General features: G+C 44.8%; 1 protein-coding gene across 3 annotated transcripts; it reads right to left on the reverse strand.

The window, feature by feature from the left end:
• Positions 1-1,007: 1,007 nt before the first annotated feature.
• usp28 (ubiquitin specific peptidase 28) lies at positions 1,008-23,386 on the reverse strand. 3 transcript variants are annotated; one of them, XM_047330544.1, is made up of 26 exons: positions 23,210-23,386; positions 21,008-21,085; positions 19,668-19,788; positions 19,263-19,350; positions 18,695-18,857; positions 16,133-16,219; positions 15,801-15,938; positions 14,953-15,023; positions 14,779-14,855; positions 14,556-14,704; positions 14,318-14,445; positions 14,086-14,181; positions 13,819-13,998; positions 13,019-13,221; positions 10,831-10,901; positions 10,337-10,565; positions 9,366-9,701; positions 8,358-8,554; positions 7,693-7,971; positions 6,805-6,900; positions 5,938-6,116; positions 5,144-5,222; positions 4,114-4,193; positions 3,369-3,492; positions 2,914-3,112; positions 1,008-2,600 (listed from the first exon to the last, which is right to left on the reverse strand). In XM_047330544.1, exons 1-26 carry the CDS (start codon positions 23,252-23,254, stop codon positions 2,425-2,427), a joined length of 3,669 nt encoding a protein of 1,222 aa, XP_047186500.1. In that variant the 5' UTR covers positions 23,255-23,386; the 3' UTR covers positions 1,008-2,424. The 3 variants fall into 3 exon arrangements, with proteins under 3 accessions (XP_047186500.1, XP_047186499.1, XP_035483029.2); XM_047330543.1 differs by having other exon boundaries at positions 9,366-9,704; positions 21,008-21,082; positions 23,210-23,385; XM_035627136.2 differs by having other exon boundaries at positions 9,366-9,704; positions 23,210-23,385.
• Between the last annotated feature and the right edge of the window lie 8 nt (positions 23,387-23,394).

A 23,394-nucleotide genomic window follows, 5' to 3' on the forward strand; every position in this document is an offset into this window, starting at 1 on the left:
CAAAAAATAAATACAAATGTTCATGCACAAATCTCAATGGATTACAGGCCCGTAGTTTATCTCAACGGCAAAAAATGCCATTTGAGGTGCAACTCTTGAAAATGTGAAAATGTCAATGGATCATTCGGTATATATGCCACTTCACTTAAAAATGCCTCCAACATTCTTCGAATGACAGACTTCAGATGGAACAATAACAGTACGTGTCACCTCGGGGCAGCTGTGGACGTATATCGTCGACCTCTCATCTCGGTCCCCACACATCCCACATCAGGGCAGACAGAGACCAGTGCAGATCACAAGTTAATCTACCCGAGAGTCGGCTCTTGACTCCGGAGCATTATCATGTTAATCTCAGTATAATTGCATCTTTGATGTGCCTCGAAAGCTGATTAATTGTAAAGGCTTTATTGCATGAGGAAATAGCTGCACTGTTGTTGTACGGCATCAAACACACACACACACACACACACACACACACACACGCATACATACACACACCAACGCAGATAAAAGGGGCTTATGTGAATTTGGGAAGATTATGTGCAGCTATTCTCAGCTACAGCCATAACACAGGGTCTGCAAAACAAACATTGTTAACTGCTAACAATGCAAATAAGACTGAATAGGTTTATGAGGGTAAAGGGGGAGAGGCCCTAATGTGTGAAAACAGTTCTTGTTAAAGGATTATTTCATATTTCTCTTACGGTCAACAAATCCCGTTAAAAGACCAAAACCAAAAACACATTAGTCTCTCTCTCTGAGAAACTTTTAAGACTTAACCTATTAGGTGTAAATCTTTCAAAATGGCTTACAGATATATATATATATATATATATATATATATTTAGAAATAACGTACTTAAAACTACATCGCCCAAGTCGAACATGGGTATTATTGTGAGTCAACGACTGAATTTGCAAAGTGATAACCAGCCTTGTCATGTAAGATATAAAGGTAAACTATGCCATTATGGAGGCAGTGAATAATAAAGGAGGACGCAGAGTATTTAAAACATTCATTTATTGACTATCATCACAGACATCAAGTGAAAAGCCGGTGTGAAAACTCAGCGGCCACAAACGGCCCGTTGCAGGAGCTCAACGTCGCCCGGCCCGGAAAAATTCAGATTCGGGGGATTGAGTCACGCCGCGAGAAGAACATCTCTTCATCTCCCGCCGTCCCACGTCTGTCTCCTTTCAAAGGACGGGACGTGGTTTCACAGAGAACCAATTCAGCGGCGGCAGGTTAGGGCACATGTGCGTATGCGAGGTGGCGTCCCCGACGGGACGCGCAAAGAGGAGCTGCCACTTACTCTTCGATCCAGTCCGCGGACACACCGAGCTCTGAGTGTACAGAACATCCGTCTATTGATACCGTTTCATACGCCGCTGAATTCTGCAAATATGCTGCTGAAATTCACCTTCACGTGAAACGTTCTGGAGTCCGTTTTGCAAAAATACAAAGTAATATAAAATATAGATTTTTTTTAAAAAGCTTACAAATAGTATTTGTTACTGTGCAGTACACATGAAGTGTTTTCTTTTTTCCCCCCCTTCAGCCCTGTATGAAGGCTTCGCCGTGCGTAGCGACACAATCAGCAAATCAACAATCTACTCACTCCCCTGCAGAGTGTGACAGTCGAGCCGTTGCCAGTATCTAAAGTTAACGATTTCAGTAAAAACATTATGTCCATAGGTGAACTTTTTTTCTTCTCTTTCATTGCTCTGCCCATGCGATGTTGTTTCATGTTCAGCAGGTCGGTTTCATGGATAATCCATCGATCAGAAAAGAAGCCGGGTAAAGTAACGTACAGTCAATCTAAACAGTTCAGCAGTAAGGAGAGAAAAAAAAAATCATAATTGAGTCTGTGAGCAATGTGGGAGAATCTCAGGAGACGGCACCAAATGATGAAGTGTGAATTTAATGTTGAATCTGATGCAAAAAGTGTTTATGTTTATTACGTTTGCCGCTTCTGCAGGTCACGGGAGTAAAGAGTTACAGCCTTGTGCAATAACCTGCTGCTGATCTATAATACTGTTCATATTCATACAGCAGACGGTGCTTAATGGTGGAGGGGCGAGCGGAGGCCACATTCTTTCTTGGCCTCTCAGAAGAACGCTACGGACGCATAACTGATCATTTTTTCAGTTTCAAAAGCTCGTTGAGAACTTCTCAAAAGCTCGTCTATTTAATCCCTAGTAGTGGGCGCTCGCAGCTCGCTAATGCTAACGTCTCAAAACGATATTCATGTGCAACGCCAAACCAGCAGAAAAAACCCCCAAGAAAACACAATTTAGCCCGCTGAAAAAAATTCCTTGATGTCTCAACCGTACAGTAGGTCAGTACTGTACGGAACAATCCACCATCCGTGTTGCTCGCGGGGAGTGTGTGCCGTCGGAGGAGGGGGGGGGGGGGGTCTTTTACTTAACGGAGACCACCGACGTGCTGTGGATGGACTCCATGACGGCGGCCAGGCGACTGCACAGGTCGTGGGCCTGGCTGACGTGGACTTGGGGGGGGTCTTTGAGCACCACCGACTCCGCTGCACCGTCCAGGACCCTGGGCAGCAACTCGCCCAGCTTCACCTGCAACGAGTCTGGACACGACGGGAAGAGGAGATCTCACTTTCAGCGCGTTTGAATTGAAAGTAGTTTTTCTGGTTTGACCGTTTGCCTTTAAGTTTAAGTTTTGCGAAGAACGTCCGGCCGCCAGGTAGTATACGGCCCACAACCGAATCATAAATTTAAATAATAAAAGATAATGAAAGCTATTCATTGTTTCTACAAATAAAAGAAACATAAAATATCATCATACAAAAATGCTATAGGGAGCAGAGGAGTGAAAATCACAATTATACCAGTTTTTTGTCAGTGCATTTTCATATGACGCGTTAATACGACTGATCATACCGTCCATGTCCTGTCCCAGGCAGCAGCACCAGTGGCTGCGGATGCCCTCCATGGCGTCCCCGTCTTCCCGGGACAGAGCCGAGTCCCGGCTCATCAGGTGCAGGCAGGGGATCACGGCCTCGTCCATGATGGCGACGGCCTCCTCCACCTTGCTCTCCTCGGCGCTGCAAAACAGCCGCGATGCGCTTTCGTTCAGCGCCTGCGCGGCGGAAGGTCGGCAGCAGGAGGAAGAGACGGAGGACGAGGGGGGAGGTATTACTGACACAAAATCTCCTGCATTTTCTGCCTTGCGTTTTATATGTTTTATCACTTCAGCACACTGCCAACTCGGGAATCACACAAGTATATCTAAAAGCACATTGGTCGTGGATGATACAATAGTACAATACAAAACAATAGTACAATACTGCACCGTGGTTCCACACGGTGACAGCGAGAGCTGCCTAGTTACTCACAGTGAGGCATTTCCTCCTGTAAACTGCGATGAGAGACTTGTCCACGCCGCGTTGCTCTCCGTTCTTCAGCAGCGTGGCGTTGGTCTCGTACGCATGAGCCAGGTAGGTCAGTGCCTCGCGCATCCTGCAACGCACGCACGCACGCACGCACGCACGCACGCACACACAGGAGGTGAAAAGTCACCGTGTCATTTCTCATTCTTCTTGTTCAAAAAAAAATGTAGTCCCCATTGTTGTCAATCAAGAAGGGCCACATTTTTCATGGTAACCAATTTAGAGAGAGTTCAAAAACAAAAAAAATCTAAAACGAGAATTCTCAAGTTACACCAAGTAGAGTCAATTAAATCTCATAATTAAAAAAATTGTAAATGTGGATTTTAAGTCACTAAACTGTTAAAATCATAATAATACCAGTACAATTTGTAGTGAATTTTTTTCTGATTTACAAAACACTAGTATTAGTAAAAAGAACATTTTAACATGATCTATTTGACCAGCTGAACTTAATAACCCTAGAAATTAATTTTCTTTGATCTTACCAAGGTACAGTGTCAGAACATTATTATTCATATTCGATTCTTTATAAGCAAACTTAAATGAATTAGTTTTTAGAATAATATTGGAGCTTTTCTCTATTGAGACTTCTGTGGGTAACCTGCCCATCAGACAGATCAGTGCAGTGTGTACGAGTACAAGTCGATATGATATTGATCTCCGAGTGCGGCGGTGAATGTCTGACACCTACTTCCCGTGTTGGTATTGCTCCAGTCCAGTCAGCAGGTAGACGAACACCGTCCTGAACAGACTGTAGTCGTCGTGCCACTGCTGCGAGAGATCACACACACACACACACACACACACACACACACACACACACACACACACACAAACACACACACACACACACACACACACACACACACACACACACACACACACACACACAATAACAGTTACTTCATCTGTGCCGTTTCCTGTCGTCTGATCAAACCGCAGAGCTGCAGCTTTTATTTTTGTAACAGTAAATAAATACTTTCAGTTTCTTCTTCAGATATTTCCTAATTTCAGGCAGACAAAGAGGTATTTTATTCTTCCTTTAAAGATGAGGCAGGAGATATTTAAAAATTGTTGTTATTGTCGACAAATCCCATGAAATACCAAAATCTCAATATTTTCAGACTTCCTCATCCTGCCAACACTGCTAATTGTGCACAATTTTAATCCAAGATTTGGAAATATGAGATTATTTCATTAAGTCATTTTAAGTGTCATTGGGTTTACATGCGTCCTGCAGGAACTCAAATGACAGAAAAAAAACATACACTTGTCAGATTAGGGCCTCTTTCATAAATAAAGCATGTAAGAATGTAGTTTTAATGCCAAACAGCTCTCAGCATTAACACTGGCCAATCAATCCCGTTGTCTTTATATTTTCATTGGACATAACATTTTTCCTGCAAGAATGAGGAAAGATTTCGCGCTGCAGTCTCGGCCACAGATCAGCTGCTCAAACTGTTTATGACAAAGAGAAAGATCTTTTCCTTTCTGGTTTATGTCTCTACTCTTTCGGTTCACTTCCACTCATCACATTGGACATGACATATTTTTTAACAAATATCTAAAAAAATCACATTCATTTGTAAATCTACATATCAATGATTGGAATGCTCTTCCTGAACTTCATCCTTAAAAAAAAAAAATATATATATATATATATATAACTGTCCGTTTAAGGGCAAAGTGGGAACACAGACAGACACACAGACAGACAGTACCAAGTATTCATCCATGTCCATGTCCTCCGGCTTGATGAGGCGCAGCTTGGATCGAGCCTCCCTCATGATGCTGATGGCCCTGCGCGCCGACAAAAGAATGACATGTGAAGAGACGACACGGGAGCAGCCGCACCGCGCTGCACATCTCAGCTCTGGACACTAGGTGGCGTAATACGCCTGCTGTTTGGTCCGTACTGTATTTCTGCTTATGCAGCGACGTGCTGCTGCAGCGGGTCAAACCTTCTGTCCATCAGTGTTTTTTTTTAAACTTTATTGGAGCTCATACTTCCGCTGCATGTACTTAACTGTTGTGCATAAACAACCCACCTAACTAACTGTAGACATGCATCCAAAGAAAGAATCAAGTTTCTTCTATCGTATCAGTTTCGTCCGAGATATTTTGCGGGCGGCTGTGGCTCGGGAGAGAGAGCGGGGTCATCCGATTCACCAGAGGGTCGGTGGTTCAATCCCCCTCTTAACCTAGTCTGCAGGACCGAAGTGCCCTTGGGCAAGACACTTAACCCTAAATGTCCCCTTTGACAACGGTGCCGCCGGCCAATAGCACGGCTGTATGAATGTGTATGTGAATGGGGTGAATGTGAATCTGTACTGTAAACTGCTTTGAGTGGTCGATAAGACAAGATAAAATGCTGTATACTTTGTATATATATATATATATATATATATGGAATCTATTTTTTCATTTTTCTGAGCTTTTAAAAGAACAAAGCTTTTGATCTAGCACAATAGACCGATGTCTGAGACTCGTCCCGGTGCCGTTCGTTGTGCGTTACCTCTCGTCGAAGCTCAGGTTCCGGTCCGTAAACTGCTCCAGCAGCGTCCTCTCGATGACGCGCTTGGGCGCCTTGTTCTGGAAGAAGTAGACGAGCGCGTGCTGCAGGCGGGCGTCCTCCTGGGGCGTGGTCTCCTCCTGGGAGAGCTCGTACAGGCGGCAGTACTCCTCGTGGAAGGCCTGGAGGAAACCAGCGGGGGAATTCACTTGCCTTTAGAACCAGAAAACTTTTGACATTATTAATTTATCATAGACGACAAAGTTTGAAAATCTCCCCAAAATACACACCTTTGGCCTTCAAGCATCAACACACAACCCATATCTCCTCGTGTGACGAGTGCAAATTATTGTTTTTAACTTAGGCCCTAGTAGACATTTTGTAAAACAATCTGAGTATGAATATTTTCTGGATCTGTCCAGGGTGAACCCCGCCTCTCGCCCGGTGTCAGCTGGGGTTTTATAGATAATGGATGGACGGATGAATATTTATCTGTGTTGGCATTAAAACGTGGGGATTATTCGGGTTTATGAGCCGAGAGAGAGAGACGAGGTCAAGACGCTCTTCTCGTTAATGACTATGACCTTCTAACCTGCTGCGGCGTATGAAATTCTTATCTTTATCATTTATTGAAGGGAAATCTTTCAGAGGCTGCTGAGTGTTAATGATTAACACTGCTCATGGTTGTTTGCTGAAGATAACAGCAAGAAAACGCGCAGTTGAAAATGAAAGAATATTCTCAGGGATTAAACTGTATCGTAATATCGGTATATTTATCAAAATGTCTAATACGTATGTTTTGAAGGCATATAACTATTCAAAAAATGTCAGAAAAGATGTGAAGTGTCCTGTTGATGTCAGAGGTCCCACCTTGATGAGTCCGGCCTCGGGTCCTTCCTTGTCGAACGTTTGTCGGGCCTTGGCGATGGCGAGGATGACGCCCTGCATAGCTGGAGTCAGCATCATCTGCGGAAAATGACCGAGCAGCGAAGAAGAGAAGAGAAACAACGTGAGTGATGACAACGCCAACTGGGCAGCGAACAGATCACTGACAACTAATACACAATGTATGTTGTGTAATTCATGTCAGAATCCTAACATGATGAGGACAAGAAGAAATACTGTTAAGTTTCTGCCCCATTGCGCTTCCTGTTTTCTTCCCGGACCTTTCCTGTCTTTGCAGTTTCTGGTTCCCAGTCAAATTTACCATCATCTAAAGGCATGAACGCACCATGACGTCACCCATTAGTTGGTGAACTCCCATATTAAAGCCTTAAGTTTGGTATTTTGGCCAGCGCCATTTTTGATTTTTGAAACCAGAAATAACCCTATTTGGAGGAGCGAGGGGGTGTGGCCTGACTGGGAGCTACCTACACCTGCGACCTGACCCCATTGGACGGCTCTAGCTCTCAATCATGCAGTATCTACACGCCAATGCATATGGTGCTTTATCGTCGATTTTACTCTTAATTGGACCATAATCATAATAAAACTATTTGACTGCTGGTGGTTGGGTAATAGAAAAGGAAATATCCACAAAGTAAGACATTAAAAATGCAATACAGCAAATTCAAAAGTCCCAAAAGCAGCAGGAAGACTGAAACAACACTCTCGACGGCCTTCATTATCATTAATCCAGCAATTTCTGTGTTTCAGTGGCAAAGATGAATATCACAGTTATGTTGAATGATTCATCACGCAGTTTTCACGTCAGACAATATTGAAACGCTTCCACGAGTTCTCTCGGCTTGCGCTCACCTCTTCGTTGTATCCGTCAGCATCCGCCCGCACCATGATCCGGCCCACGTTGGGGATGTCCACTTCCGAGACGTCGCTCTCGGCCGGCCGCTGCCGAGCCGCCGGGACGTCCCGCCGCCGCTCCACGTCCCCCTGCTCGGCCTTGTGCTCGGGAGCTTCTCCTGAAGCCTCTGGCTCACCTTTAGTTCCAGAGGCGAGGCCCGTCACCTCCGCGTCGTCCTTTTCCACAACGGGGTCGGATGTTGCCTGGTCACTAAGTTCTGCTTCTGGGCCAGGAGTCTGAGAGAGAAGGATTTAAATATCCGCATTATTTTTTTGCCTTCAATTAATCCATTATCTTTATCGGCTCATCCTGTTTAGTGATTAGAGGGACAAAATGTATGAAGTAAAAATGATTTGATTACGTCTCTGCACAATCTAGCAATTATAAAAGAAATCCGTTGACGGCTGTAATCAGTCCTGACCTTTACTGTATCTGTACATTGCTCAACACTCGGCCTGACGTGAAGCCCAAGTGGTGAAATGTGACTCTTGACCCAGATCTACAACCTTTATTTTAGCCGCCTAGAATTTCTGACCCATATCCAACAGAGGGGGAAACAGACGGGCGAGGTGTGTGTGTGTGTGTGTGTGTGTGTGTGTGTGTGTGTCGCAGACTTGACCACCTGACTCTGCAGCTCCTCCTCAGCCGAAGTGGAGCTCTGACTTGGCCCCGAGGTGTCGGTGACGGCTGCACTGCTGCTGTCGTCGTCGTCATCGCCGTCGCCGTCGCCGTCGCCGTCGCCATCGCCATCGCCATCGCCATCGCCATCGGGCTGGGGGCCAGGGGTCTGTGGGGGTGGGGGTGTTAACTCTGATTCCTCTGGGGTCAAAAAAATAAATAAAAATAAAACAGATGAGAGAGGTTATGAATAAACACATGTCTGAACTTAAAAGTTATTTTTACATGCAGGATATACTGCGTTGTGGCCCCTTCATCCTGTACCAGGCGGGTCTTCGTACAATTTTTGTAATGATTTACAGTTAAAGATCTTTTAAAAACGCCATCTCACCCATCATGTACATCTATTTCTTCCCAATCTCGTGCAGCCAGACCACGTTTGCTTGGAAACAAACAGTGAAAATGGTGTCGATGGGCTGTTGTGCCCCGAAGCCATCAACCTTTTCAATTTTATTTTTGATTATATTTTCTCCTCCTCTCTATGAGATAAAGGCTCTTATCTTTGCATTCTATAGATTCTTATTATCGCAGCGGCTTATCCTGCAAATAAAATGGTCACTTGAGAAAGGCAAAACGTATATTTTTTTTGTTTTTGCTGTTATATATTTTGGGGCGAATTATAAACCTGTTGTTTGTTATCTTTGTCGCCCTTGGGGTTAAAAAAAAGAAGAAAAAATACACAATTCTGTATATAGGCTTGTTATTTTATGATCATATAATACATTTGTATAATGTTTATATTATTATATATATGATATTATATCATCATTTAATCTGAGTATTTCTTGAATTTAGATGATGTTGTATCATGTGTTGTTTCGTCATCTGCTATATTTGTGTGTTTTGGAATCCACCGTGGCTATTTACAGTCACTACTGCAAGTTTTTATGCTATGTATGAATTATTTGGAAGAATGGAATGATGATTGTTAAAGGTTTCACTCCTTACAGACCTTCCTTCTTCTCTCTGGTATCGGGCTCCGGATCCTTCTCTGCCTCCGGATCCAGTTGTTGAGGCTCTGAAGCGGCTCCCTGGTCCGGCTCCTCGGCGGAGGGCCCCGACTGGGGCGCCGGCTCGACAGGCGTTTGCTGCGAGTTGTCGGGACCGGCGTCGGGGATCTCCACGGACGCGGTGGACTCGCCCTGCGGCGCAGCCGTCTTGCAGAACTGCTCCTCCCACTCGCTGAGCTCCTGCTGGAACCAGCGGTTGTCCTCGTTGACGTAGCGCCGGAGGACGGGCGGCAGGGAGTCCATGCCGTGCAGCACCTGGCCCGTCTCGTTATCCGTGTCTTCTGGATGAGATGTGAGGTTGTGTTAACGGACAATTCATTGTAATGGAAATTAGTTATACAGTTATACATATTCTGTGTATAAAATATGCCACTGTACATGACATTTTTACTTCTAATTTAACTTGACATTATAATATAGAACAACCTTCCCAATTGAGTTAGAGCACACTACATTAAGACAAACTTTAAATATCAGTTCATTTAGATGGGAATTTTAATTGAGCTAGTCTGAGGTAGTGAAATAAGATACATTTTCTGGCCCTTGATCCAGTTTCTTTGAAATAATGCTTTCTGATGTGCATGAACAAGAGTACACACATAGTCGAAGAACATTGGAGTGGAGATATACTTGCAGGTGAATATCTGAATCTGTCAGCAATAGCAATATCAAATTAAATTTTTGAAAACAAGGACCACTTCCTCTATCCTCCACTTGTCTATGTACATCACATGCATATACTATATTAATGTTTTGGTCTTTTTTTTTTCTCCTAATGTACAAGTTCATGGTTGGATGGTTCTCCATGGCAGTTTATACTTGTACTATGTTGATCGTCTACTTAAGAAAAACCTCACCTGTCCCTCTTTGCTGTAACGCAGCACTGACGATTGAAATACATATGTCGGCGTACCTGTGATAAGGTTCTGTAGCCGGTCGTCGATGTACATCAGGCAGTAGGCACTGGCGTTGGTAATGCCCCCAAACGAGTCCCGCTCCAGCTCGTCCCACGAGGACTCGGTGATGCACACGTCGTTGTACTTCATCCAGCGCTGGTTGGCGTGGTCGTAGATGTAGGCCCAGTAGTGGCCCGCCGACGCCTGGCCCTCGTGGACGAGCACCGCGTGCAGCCTGTAGGGCACCTGGGCAATGGCACAGTGGCACACAGCGCTGACTGACCACTGCATAATATACTGACGCCCACAATGTTGAGAGCTGACTCAAAAAGAAAAAAGGATCTGTTCATATTTTTATTCTTGTTTACATTATTAAATGTTCTGTTTCTACATGAACATACAGTACAGTTTCATCTCATCTCAACCAATGCATTTTCTCTACAGCGGCGTGTGTAAAGAATGTGACTGAACTGCTGTTTGTCCCAGTGAATGAGTCGAGAGTGAGTCTCACCTGGCAGAGACTGTCGTCTGAGTACATGCCCTCCAGCTTTTGACCGAGCCTGTCGATGCTGGCCTTCAGCTCTTGACACACACACACACACACACACACACATACCAAACGAAAAGAATTTTATAGAATTAATATAGTACACCTACCACTCGGTGGAAATTTAATTCATTATTTATTATTTTTAAAGTCTCAAAAAAGTGTTGTTCTTCTGTCTGTCCACTATAGAGGTGTTTTCACCTTCCTCTCCTGGGAGGAGGAGATTTCTGTGTCACTTCTCTGCAGTTGGAAATTCAAACGAATCCCGCGCAAAGCTAGATTTGGTACGTCACAAAATGCCGAAAACCAATCGCTGTCCAATATGCAAACGTGAGGCAAAGAAACCGGAAACTTCCAGTGGCACGCAGAGGCAGTGCGTCCACGAGAGGACGGCAGGTGAGTCAACAGACAGTTAGCGTTACCATTAGCGGTCCAAGAGAGGAGGGCAGGTGAGTGAGCAGACGGTTAGCATTAGCAGGTAGCAGTCCACGAGAGGACGGCAGGTGAGTCAGCAGACAGTTAGCCTTAGCATTAGCAGTCCACAAGAGGACGGCAGGTGAGCCAGCAGACAGTTAGCATTGGCAGTTAGCAGCCACGAGAGGACGGCAGGTGAGTCAGCAGACGCCTTAGCATTAGCATTTAGCATCCACGAAAGGACGGCAGGTGTGTCAGCAGACAGTTAGCGTTAGCATTAGCAGTCCACGAGAGGACAGCAGGTGAGTCAGCAGACAGTTAGCATTAGCAGTTAGCAGCCACGAGAGGACGGCAGGTGAGTCAGCAGACATGTTAGCGTTAGCATTTAGCATCCACGAAAGGACGGCAGGTGTGTCAGCAGACAGTTAGCATTAGCATTAGCAGTCCACGAGAGGACAGCAGGTGAGTCAGCAGACCGTTAGCATTAGCAGTTAGCAGCCACGAGAGGACGGCAGGTGAGTCAGCAGACAGTTAGCATTAGCAGTTAGCAGCCACGAGAGGACGGCAGGTGAGTCAGCAGACATGTTAGCGTTAGCGTTAGCATTTAGCATCCACGAAAGTACGGCAGCTGTGTCAGCAGTCAGTTAGCGTTAGCATTAGCAGTCTGTGAAAAGTTTATGTGTGAATCTTGCTGATGTGACTGCTAGCCATCTTGTCGCGCACATTCTTCCACCGGTCAACCGAGCAGCGAGCAGCTGTGGTGGGCGCGGCATGTGTTATTTGCATATCATGAATATTAATAGTCTCAGAATTCCTCAACGAGGGAGAGAGCGGATGATTTCCAGGCCCGTTTCAGAGGTTGGGTTTTTTTGGGGGGTAAACAATGTGACACAAAATATTAGGCATAGCAGATTATTTTTAATAATATACTTTAAAACTTGACTTGAGGGGATCTTTAACTATTTTTGGCCACATTATGGAGAAGCAAAATGGCAAACTTCCCAGAAGTGGAACTAATAAAGGATTATCTTATCTTATCTTGTAGTTTGGGAGAGTGTGTGTGGGGGGTATGACTCAACTTGACAGTTCACACTTATTTGTTATCTATTGCCTGGGATGTGCATGAGTCACAATCGGTGACATTTATTTCTATTTTAGTGAAGGTGCACAGCAGTGCATCAGCCAAGTGGCATTTTTTGCCTAAGGCGCATTACAGGTTCCTTTTCCTGAACGAACCAGTTATTTATATTTATATACCCGGGTATTTTTACACCAGTTATTTTGAACAAAGCGCAAGCAAAGGATTGTGCCTTTGGCAAATCTGGCAGGCTCACTGACTATTTTTATTGTCAAGATTGATCACGTTGCGCTCCCTCTGCTGCTATGAGGCAGGTTTATTTTTATTTAGTTTTATTAACAATTGATACAATAATGTGAAATGTGAACCAGAAGCTAATTATCGCACTCGGTCCCCGAAAGCTCCATTGAAGCATCTTTCAGCTCATTGCTTTCATGGCCTTTTATGACTGTAATGATCAACCCCGTTTCAGTGAGTAAAAATAAAATAAAAAATCCCAAGTACGACTGTAGAGAACCTCTTCAGCACCGTACGACATCCTTACGAAGAGAAGCATTCCATCGCTGAAGACAGAGCCCATGACGCTCAGCCATCGTCTGAGTAAGAACTGTCACTGATCTGTATTAAATGCTGTCCTGGCGTGTATTTGCATGAGCATACCGTTCACGTCGTTCTCCACTTCGGTCCTCCAGCGCTGCAGGCAGGTCTTCACAAAGTGGAGCTCCTCCTCAGTGACGCTATGTGGGGCTGGGTGCGGCGGACAGTCCACGTGGTGTCGGCACTGGGTGAACGGCTTGTATATGGGCGTCCGCTGGCAACACGACGCGCTGGGGACCTCGGATGAATCCGTGTCTGCCGGTTCACTGAGGGCGGCAAGGACAAGAGGTTAAGTCTAGCAAGAAGGTTAGGGTTATTCAAATGTTTTAAAGTTTTATACAGAGGCAACACATTTTCTTTAGCTCTATTTTAATCAAACCTACGGTGCTATTGTTTGTAACAGCTAATGTTTTCTTAATATGTTCTGTTTTTAAGCTTTTTTTTGTCAAGCTCCTTTAGCTGCTTTTATGCTATAAAAATGCTATTTAAAAATAGTTATTTTTATTATTATTATTTATAATAATAATAATAAACATGCTATTCTATTAAACCAAAAAGATTTACGATAGACGTACATTTGTCAGGATTAATGCAATTTTCTTTTTGCCTCTAGATTCCAGTATTTACCTTGGTGAGCTACTGGTGGTGCCACTGTTACTAACAGGAACGACGGCCCAAATTATGAAAATAGGACTGCAGTTGTGAAGAAAAAGCTAAATTATCATTTGATTGTGCGAGATGATTTATGATGAGAACTAGAGAATTTATTAAAATTCTGGGTCAGGAGGCAGGATTTAATATCAGGGAAATTTAAAAGTCTGCGGACGACATATTGTTGCCTTCTGCTCGTCTGCAAACTCCACCTGTCGTCTTTGGAGGCGGGTTCTTCGAGCGGGTGGCCTGCAGGGGTCGGTGAAGATGCAGCCGGCCTCAGGTCCTCGGCGGGGGAAACACTTGTGGGCTTGGTGGTGGCGAACTCCAGCACGAACTGCAGCACGTCCGCCAGAGGATACTTGGTGGGTCCTGAGCCGTAGTTTTTGTAGCTGCGGATGAAAAGACAATTAAGAGACGATTACACATGAAGTTAAAGCTAAATTAGAGTCGGACCTCTGCTTCGACAGGTCACCCACCACTCAAGTTTCTGTTGAAGGAGCGCGAGTTGCTCCTTGAGTTTTTTCACTTCCCCTCTCCTCTCATGGGTATCTTCTATGTTTTTGTGAAGATACCTGTAAACAAATAAAATGATCAGGATGGTTGTCTGATTTGTTGTAACATTTATATGACATCTTTTGGACCAAGTTACCCCCTGAATGAAACTGAATGAACATACACTCTGTATTGTGTCTTCCCTCCAAAGCTCACCTGTCCATGTAAATGATTTGCGGGAACTCCAGTTTCTTGTGTATCTTCTCGGGACGCCCGAGCTGGGTGTTGAATTCAAACCGGGACAGTTCGAACGTCAGGACCGGCGGTAACTTTTTGAACCATCTCTGCATAACCCCGAGAGAAAACAGAAAAACTGTCTTCACGCCCGGCTTCAGATTTTCATAAACACCAGCGAGGGAGAAATGATATGTCAGCTGATAGCAGCCGTTCGCACCTCGCGGCCGGGTGTAATGCTGTGATCCGAATGCAGCGATTCAATCTCCCTCTCGACCATGGCACCTTCCAGGCATTCATCCAGGCTGTTGAAGCCGTTGACTTGCAGGGGATACTGGCCGAACTGCTCGGTGTTGCACAGCGTCTTACCTGAGCAGAATCGCGGAAATGTGAGCGACTGGAAGGAAATGTCCCAGGTGACGCTGCCGCCGAAAAAACCCTACCTTCGTGTCGTCTCTCCGTCACAAAGGTGCCGTAGAACAGCTGGACCATGGGGTTTCGCTGTTTGTCCTCCGCATTCCTGGAAGTAAAACATGACATTAAAGTCATGGTGAGGTCGACAAACAGACACGCGTGTGTGTGTGTGTGTGTGTGTGTGTGTGTGACAGTGAACCTACTTTCCACTGGCGGCCAGCTGAAACGCGTCCTCGAGCCAGTCGAGCAGTTTGTGGGAAAACTCACTGACATCCTGAAACCAAGACATCAAGATAAAAGTTGAAAACTGTGACGGACGTCTATAGAACCAAAGAAGTACCGTCTAAGAACTGCGAGGGAAATCATTAATACATGTTCCCTACAGTTGAACTTATGTATTGGTTCTGGGGCAGGTAACTGTTGCAAAGTTAAGACAAGCATGGGAGCCAGCAGTTACGCACTGCAGAGAGAAAGTTATACAAAATGAAATAAACAAAATGTTTTATGTCTTTATCAGAAAGTTGAAATGTTGCTGAGGTTGTTTTCCGGAACTCTTTCTGGCGAGCTTCGACTAACGTTTCTGGGAAAATGTCAGAGAGAGACCGCGTGAGAATACAGAAGCAAAAACCTCTGTTGATACTGTAAAAAATTCCTACAGCCAGACGCCACAGATTGTCCAAAGTATTCCTCACATGTGGAGGACAAACTCCGGGAAAAAATGTCCGGACCCAAATTTCCGGACATTTCTGGAACATTTAAATTTCGCGTCTGGAAAAAAGCTCAAGAGAGAAAGTGGGGATCATGAGCATCGTTGCAAAAACTAATGAGCATCATTGCAAAAACTAAACAGAAATAACGTTAAATCGAACTAACGCCCAAGGTCACGGACACCGGAGGGCGGGAACGTGATAAGAAGGTGTTGCCAGACGTGCAGCCTGACTGAGGCCTGTGTGAGAAAGGAACAAACCGGCCTGAGCACGCGAGCGACCCCTATCTCGTGGTTTGGTCGCAGAACAACAACTGCGCGTGGTGCCCTTGCTGTTGTCGGTACCTGTTGGGCCTCGCTGGTCCTGAAGGCTTCTCGCAGTAACTCCACGGCGGCGGAGGGATCGACAAACCTGCGGGTGGAGCCCACCATGAGGGCGAACAGGCAGCGCAGCTCCTGCATGAAGGCGATGTTCCTCTTGTCCTGTTGACACAGACTCCAGAGTCAGACCTTCAACCCCACGATGGGCACGTGGACAGCGAGTCATGCGAGTCATCAGTGAAGCTCACCCCGCTCCTTCGCGCGTATGACTCGAGACAATGTGCAGCAAATACAAATAACCTTTATGGATGGCAAACGAGCGAAGGGCTCCCTGCAGGCGACGGAAGTTCACTCACCGAGTGGCTCTTGCACTTGTCCAGCAGTCGCTCGGACAGATGGTAGCTGAGCACCAGCCTCCTGAACACCGGCAGGTGGAACAGTGACTGAAACCAGGCGAGGAAATCACCGAGCGTTAATAATCAAGGTCAGGTGCGGGAGATCATGATGCTTATTGGAAGGATCATATGGACAAACATGGACAAAATGATGAACGTGGTCAACATAGACTACTGTCAAGTGTATTAAGTTAGTTAGTACAAGACACTTGCAGCAGTCGCACGTCCAATTTGAATTGTCAATCAAGCTTTAAAATGGTTTATGAATATGGTTTTGGGTCCAGGATCAAATGTGCTTGTGGCAAAACAACAGGACAGGGAATTAGCAGGGGGCCTCACGTGAATCCCTTCCTCTCTGAAACTGACTGGAGTGTGTTCACACGTCAAGTCCCATTGAAGCGCGCTGGGATCCCTTCACGACCAGGAAGTGAATATGTCTCGTTCTTTCTTAGTGAAAGGGACGGAGTACTATTGTCAATAGTAATATTTCGTTAAATAGAAGCACAAAATAATACAACATTTGGATGTAGAAGACGAGAGGTTCAAGAGGAGTTGGATGATTTTTTTCCCCCGTCTCAATGAAATCCTTTGTAAGAGCAGGTATTTATTGCACATTAGTGCAGCTTTACGCCCTTGACTTCAACACTAACCACTTTATCGAAGTCATCCAAGTCAATGACTAAATGATCTGAATGGGATGTTCAAAACTCACTCCAATTATTAATGATAATTCTGTCTCCTGCTCAAGTCTTTGCTCTGTGGTCTGGTTTCCTTCCAGTTTTCCAGCTGTCAAATTAAATATATATATTCATTGTATTTTACGTATCATAGCCAGGCTCACTTGTGTTTCATCATGATGAACTAAAAGCATTAATACCTTGTCAGCATGCGTCATGTTTGCCGGTGAGCGGAGAGCGTCGGAGCAGCACTTAGGAATATCCTGATATGAATTTCCCCTTCGAGTGGGAAAATTCAATTACGGCTTATCTCACTTTTACTGTAATTTATGCCACAAAAGGATGATAGAGGGATAATGAACTGACATATTGAATCATGTGGTCACTCAGACTGAATCTGATAGCATAATTACTTTTCTTTCTTTTTTTTAAAGGGAGGCTGCTGCTTTATCAGGAGTTGGGCTCCTGCTGTCGAGTCGACAACAGCAACTTGAGTTGTAAACAAACAGTAGCGACAGTGAATGATAAAACGGGATGGGGGGAAACACTTCAACGCCATTTGCATTCAAACGACGACGACAACAACGTCGCCTCCTTTTCCCTCATTTCTGTTTCCAGATCATAACCTCCGTCCCCTGGCAGTTTCACTTCTAACTCGAGTTCAACGGAGGCAAAAATGATCACTTTCTCTCCGCCGTCCATCTCCGGGGCTCGGGGCTCGGAAGTCCGCCCGCTCGCTCCATCATCGCAATCCCTCGGCTATTCAATCGTCCGACGCCGCCTGCGCGTGCGTCCCAAATGAGGCTCCAGTTTCTGCCGGGCCACCCGATAGGCCCCACGACTGAGGTTCAGTCTGGAATGGACTTGTAATAGAATTAGCAGCTCGGAGAAAAAAATACCGTGTGTCCTGGTTTAACAGGAAGATGCCCGCCCGCACACACACACACACACACACACACACACACACACACACACACGCATTTGTTTTGTCCTCTGATGTTTAATTCCATCGGCAGGTTACGGAGATTCACGAGAGGAAGATAAGACTCGGGCGTTTCTGCGGTGGCTTTAGAATCACGGCGGGTCCTGCGTCTGATCGTTTGTTGAGCCGGGTCACAGGAAAAAAAACCCAGACGATCACTTAACCAGACATATACTTAGTTAATAATGGACTGTTGCGACCTGAACGCAAGGTTTGACACCTCGGAGAGACTAAAGTTAGAAATCTTGGAAGGGAAACAAGCCTGTGAACGTTTGTTGAGCCAAATGACAGAGCTAATTTAGGTCTGTTAGAACAGGTGGACACTTAGAAGGAGCAACGTGCACTGAAGAGAATATTTGCTGTGTGCGCATTGTACGGCAGCATTATTCATTTTGTACTTTTTTTTTTGCAATGGTTTTTGAGCTGTCAAACGTTCCAAACGAGTGCCAATCCCAATTTACAGGACACTATTAACAATTTTTCGCAGGAAAAATAGGAAAAAAAGCAAAGCAAGCGAGTTCATCGCACTGCATCCATGTGTCCGAATGCAGTACAGCAGATCTTAACTTAACAAGTTAAATGTATATTCATACGATAAGCTTTAAAGAAAAAACTGTGCAGTACAAGATGTCAAACACATTGTACTGTAAAAATATATATATATATATATATGTGTATATGGTTTGAGATGGTAAATGTATTTCATAACATTCTACGGCCATTTATCCATATCATTTCTAAAGTCTTAAAATAAACAACTTTTCTACGGGGGTCTTATTTCTAAAAATACTGCAAATCGAGCTTTGACAGTAACTCTACCAGGCCCATAGCCCATAGCAGGACCAGTGCCCTGCTCCTCCTCACCTGTATGACGGCGCTGAACCAGCAGGTGTTGCCGACGTTGCGGATGCCCACGGGCCAGTCGTCCTGACGGATCCAGTCTGCGGGGCTGCACATCTCATGCTGGGCTTCGCACCTCTTCCTCTTCATCCTCGCCGCGTTCTCCTCCGCGCTGGCCTCCAGAGCCCTGCGGAGCATCGAGGAACCCGTTTCACTAACTTAGATGGATTCCCTGGTGCTGTGCATCGTTTGTATAGTAACACATAAGATGCTGCGATGGTGAAAATGAACTAGCTTGTTCGAGTTATCTTTCATGAACATTTTAATTATTTAATCTTTCTACTGTCAACTCTTTCTGTGTGTGTTTTTGTTTAACGTGGACTGTCAGCTGTAGGAAGTGACTAAAAGGAAAGGAAATTTATATTATAATAGGGGTTAATAATCATCATGGTTGTAATTGCAATAGTTTGTGAGTCAGAGAAGAAGAAAAAAACACATGACCAAGTGTGCTTGGCTATTATACGCGTTCCCCTTTTCTATTTTCATATCCAAAAAAGAAGAAGTGTTGTGTAAGAAGCAGATCTTCCCGTACCTGTGGAATTCTCTCTCCTCCTCCTCGGCACTGTGCGACTCCTGCAGGCTGAGTTCTATGGCCGTCTGCAGCTCATCTTTACCGATCCCTGAGGAGACACGCATCACCGTGACAACCCAGATCTGACGGTTCTAGCCTTTTTTATCTATACATATTCAAACATGTGTTTATACTTTGCATTGTGGTTTTTTTTTTAAGTTTGCACCGTGCCCCTGTGTACAAACCACTATTACACCACTTGATTTGTATTTTTCTATCAGACTTTGTTTCTATACTGCAACTCAAGTGTTTTGTATTTAACTATGTATTTCTGTCTTTTCTTCATTTGTGTACTTTTTGACATTGTCATCTATCTATCTAGCCTTCCATCTGTCCACCACACCGCGTGTAACATTGCTCTTGTACCCTTGCGGCCCTCCCAGGCCTCTGCAGGGGCCCCTGACTCCGGTGGTTCTCCAGGATCCTGGACCTCTGCAGGCTGAGCTGTGAGCAGTCCGACAGCATGTCCGACGTCGCCCTGACTGGCCTTCAAGAGAGGAGACAGGGGAAATTAGGATATCTTTTTGTATCTGCAGAAGAATTAGCAGTGTAATACAGGTTAATATATATTGTTTTATTACTACACTAACTGCATGCGTCCCCTTCCCAAACCTTCCCCCCTGGTGCAGCAGGTTGCACCACAGTCTGTTTCCTTTTCTCCGTTTCTCAATTATCACTTTTACGAGGTTCCTATTGAGTCGAGCTCCAAGGGATTTCTTCCCCCCCCCCCCTTTTGAAAATCACGAGCAGCGTGCGGGGGCGGACGTTTCACAGCCCAGGGCTACTTTGGAGATAATCGAAGAGAGGCGCCCATAACATTTATTACAATCTGAGAACAGCTTTCGAGTGTGGCTCTACGTGGCGATGGATCGCCGGTGACGTTTTGTTCGGACATTCATTTTTTTCTCCGCAGGAAGAAACACTTAAATGCTCATGACATCATTAACCCAATAGACGCAGGTCTACTGTACTGTAGGTCGCCGGAGAACTTTCCTCTGACACGACATCCCCTGGCCGGGGTTTTTTTAATATTTAAAAAACTACGAGTCAGAGAGAAACTTGTATCGACCTTATTCCTTTACAATGAGACTCATGCCTAGCTTCATCGTCATCATCATAAAAAGCAAACGGACATTTTCACGTAACCATTCCCTGAAATGCCTTGAAGGAAACTGGTCATTCGAGTAATTTCAATAACTGTACTGCCGCTCACAGCAACGTCATTTCCGAGATCACGTCAATTTCCGAAAATCACTAGAGATTTTTAGAAAGTGACAATCACGTTGTGATCGAAATCATTTCAATGTATCAATCCTACGCTACGTTTTTGCGGGTTAATGCCCATTTAAAAAAGAAAGATTTGAATGCTATAAACATTATAAACATGCTATAAACATTAGCTACACTGCATAAAGATAAACACAGTGGAAGTAAAGGATGACAAGAGTTTTGCGTTACCGGTCATTATTTGGGCTTTATTGCCAATTGGGGAAATTGAGCAACTATGAAATTTGATTGTAATTGTGTTCAGCTGTAAAAGATGTAAAACTAAAAACTTTGTGATGAGCTGTGTTGCTGTTGAACTCACTCTCTAAAGGCCACTCATTCGCCGGCACTGTTGCAAAATCAACCTATGCGACACCATCGATTCTCTCACAGTCGTTGGCGAGATCCTAAAAGCTGCTGGTCGCGTGCGTTTTTCTTACATTCAGGGCTCTGTAGAGAATCTGTGGGTCCTGGATGCCAGTGATCTCCCTCAGCTGGTTGATCAGCATCTCACTCTGCTGAAGGGGGGGGGGAAACAAGCTTGAGATCCTTCATGCAACAACTCATGCCCACATTTCGTTGAGGGGTTAGTGGCGGTTACTGCTTCGCCATAAAAAGGAGATGAATCATTACACATGTTCAAACTATAGCCTACGTTTAACCGACAGATATCCCACTTTTTGCCCATTAATCCCCACCTTGCAGTTCACCATAATGTAAGTGAAACACTATGTGTCCCGCGTGAGACCGGGAGATGAAAAAAAGGGGCCTCAGTCGCAGCTTTTGATCCACATTGGCTGACACCACATGGGCGTATATACACATATATACATATACATATATATGCATATATACGTATATATACATATACATATATATGTATATATACGTATATGTGTGGCGCTGAAGGACAAATGCCCAAATGCCGAGCTGCTGAGGTTCGCACGTTGGCTGTGGCGGGACAATGCGGCTCGAAATAAACGGAGCAAAGATTCCGCGGCTGTAAATTCCCACCGTTGGTTTTGTCATTTTGGGTAATTTTGCCTTTTCGCTTCTCTACTGAGAACAAGATGAGACGACTGATACCAGACAACTAGTCCTCGTAAGGACTAATTGCCGGGCAAACCGAGCAAGTCCCAATTGATGATTGCACATATTTCAAAAAAACGTGAGGTATAAAATGTTAGTGTAACTTCAGAGGCGCTGGCATCGCGTTGACGTCGGACAGATCCAGGATCCGCGTCGTCTTGTTTCCAGACTTTATGCCAAGCTGAGTCGGCCGGTGGTGGCTTCATATTTACTGTAGTGATGTGAGGTATCAATCTTTTCATTTAACTCTCTATAAAAAAAAAAGCAATTTAGCGCTCTTCCCCAAATATTTAACCGTTCCTTGAATGCATCATTTTGGAGGATTTGAACGACGGTGGTGTCCACGAACTGCCACCTTGATTTGACAACGTATCAATGCCAGATGTGACGTGTTGAATAAACCATTTCAGCCTATGAATTATAAAGTTTAATAGAAATGTATTGATGCCTCCAAGTCAGTTGTCCCCACACTCTCTGAGCCCCCGGGGCCGTCATATGTTTTGACCTCATGCACACGAGAAAGAAATAACACGAGTCAGTCTGCTGAGTGAGAGGGGCTATATAAAGCCTGCTATATACCCCAACAGCAGGTGGACATGTCTGTTTCTTTCTGACACACACACACACACACACACACACACACACACACACACAGGAAGCCAAGAGCAGGCCGACCAGACTTATATGGAGTCCGGGGGCTATCTGAGACCCTCTCTCGGATAGCCTCTATTTTAGGCCACTGACATGGATAGGGCAGGCTTCTGTTTATCATTCCACTCACCATGCCACCGGGCCTGAGTGACAAAGGCACTGGGTGTCTGTCACACACACACACACACACACACACACACACACACACACACACACACACACACACCTCCTACGTCAATACCAAACAGAAAAAAACGGATGCAAACATACATGATTTGTTGTTTTTTTTAACACCATAGAATTTTCTACTGTATGTTTGAACCCTTATGCCCTTTTTGTCATTGGACGTTAAGGCTTCATGCACCGTCTCGATTGGCTGGAATTTTGAAAAAGGCCTATTGATGAAAGCATTAGCCTGGTTTGGACGGACGGATGGATGCAGAGCCAGAACACTGATGTATCTAAATGTTACAGTCTAGAATAACACAGACAAGATGGTATATTACAGCCTGTGTATGTAGAATAATATTCATAATATTCACAATATTACATATTATGTAATATAACATGGTTCTGATTTTTTAAAAAGTCCTATGTGACTCAGCATTACTAAAGTTACCTACTTCTTTTTTTAAATATCAAATGTTGAATATACCAGTAACTTAAAGAGCAAATATGCATTTAGATAAGAAGCCGCATGGGGACACGTTGTGTCAGAATGTAATTTGAATAAGAGCAGTTTGGTATTCATAACACTCAGCCAAATTCGAGGGACGTGACAGTTTTAAGTTTAAAAAAAAGAAAGAAAAGAAAGTTAACTTTACAATCCACATGTCTGGATCTCCAGAGGAGTTAGTGTTCATTAGTGTTCACGTTAGTTCCTCAGCCGCTCCGACGCTCACCGAGTTCGTGGAGTTTTCCCCCTCGTCGGTCTGGTCGCCTCTCATCGCAGACGGACAACACGGGATTAATCTCCCCGTCTTTTTATAATTCCCACGGTGTCTCTCTCGGACCCGGTTGATCCCAGAGTCACTCGCCGGCTGCGCGCGCGCTCACCTGGTCAAGACACACGCGCGGGGGCGCGCGC

Source organism: Scophthalmus maximus, chromosome 2, assembly GCF_022379125.1.
Source record: "Scophthalmus maximus strain ysfricsl-2021 chromosome 2, ASM2237912v1, whole genome shotgun sequence".
NCBI classification, from domain to species: Eukaryota; Metazoa; Chordata; class Actinopteri; order Pleuronectiformes; family Scophthalmidae; genus Scophthalmus; species Scophthalmus maximus.

Bases quoted from the DNA above. Each gene is read 5' to 3' on its own strand.
- usp28 (XM_035627136.2), bottom strand. From the start codon at position 23,254: ATGAGAGGCGACCAGACCGACGAGGGGGAAAACTCCACGAACTCG. The intron at 14,446-14,555 runs GTGCGAACGGCT...GGGGTTATGCAG, and splicing joins GCATTACACCCGGCCGCGAG to AGATGGTTCAAAAAGTTACC. The intron at 13,222-13,818 runs GTGGAGTTTGCA...TGCCGCCCTCAG, and splicing joins CCCGCCTCCAAAGACGACAG to TGAACCGGCAGACACGGATT.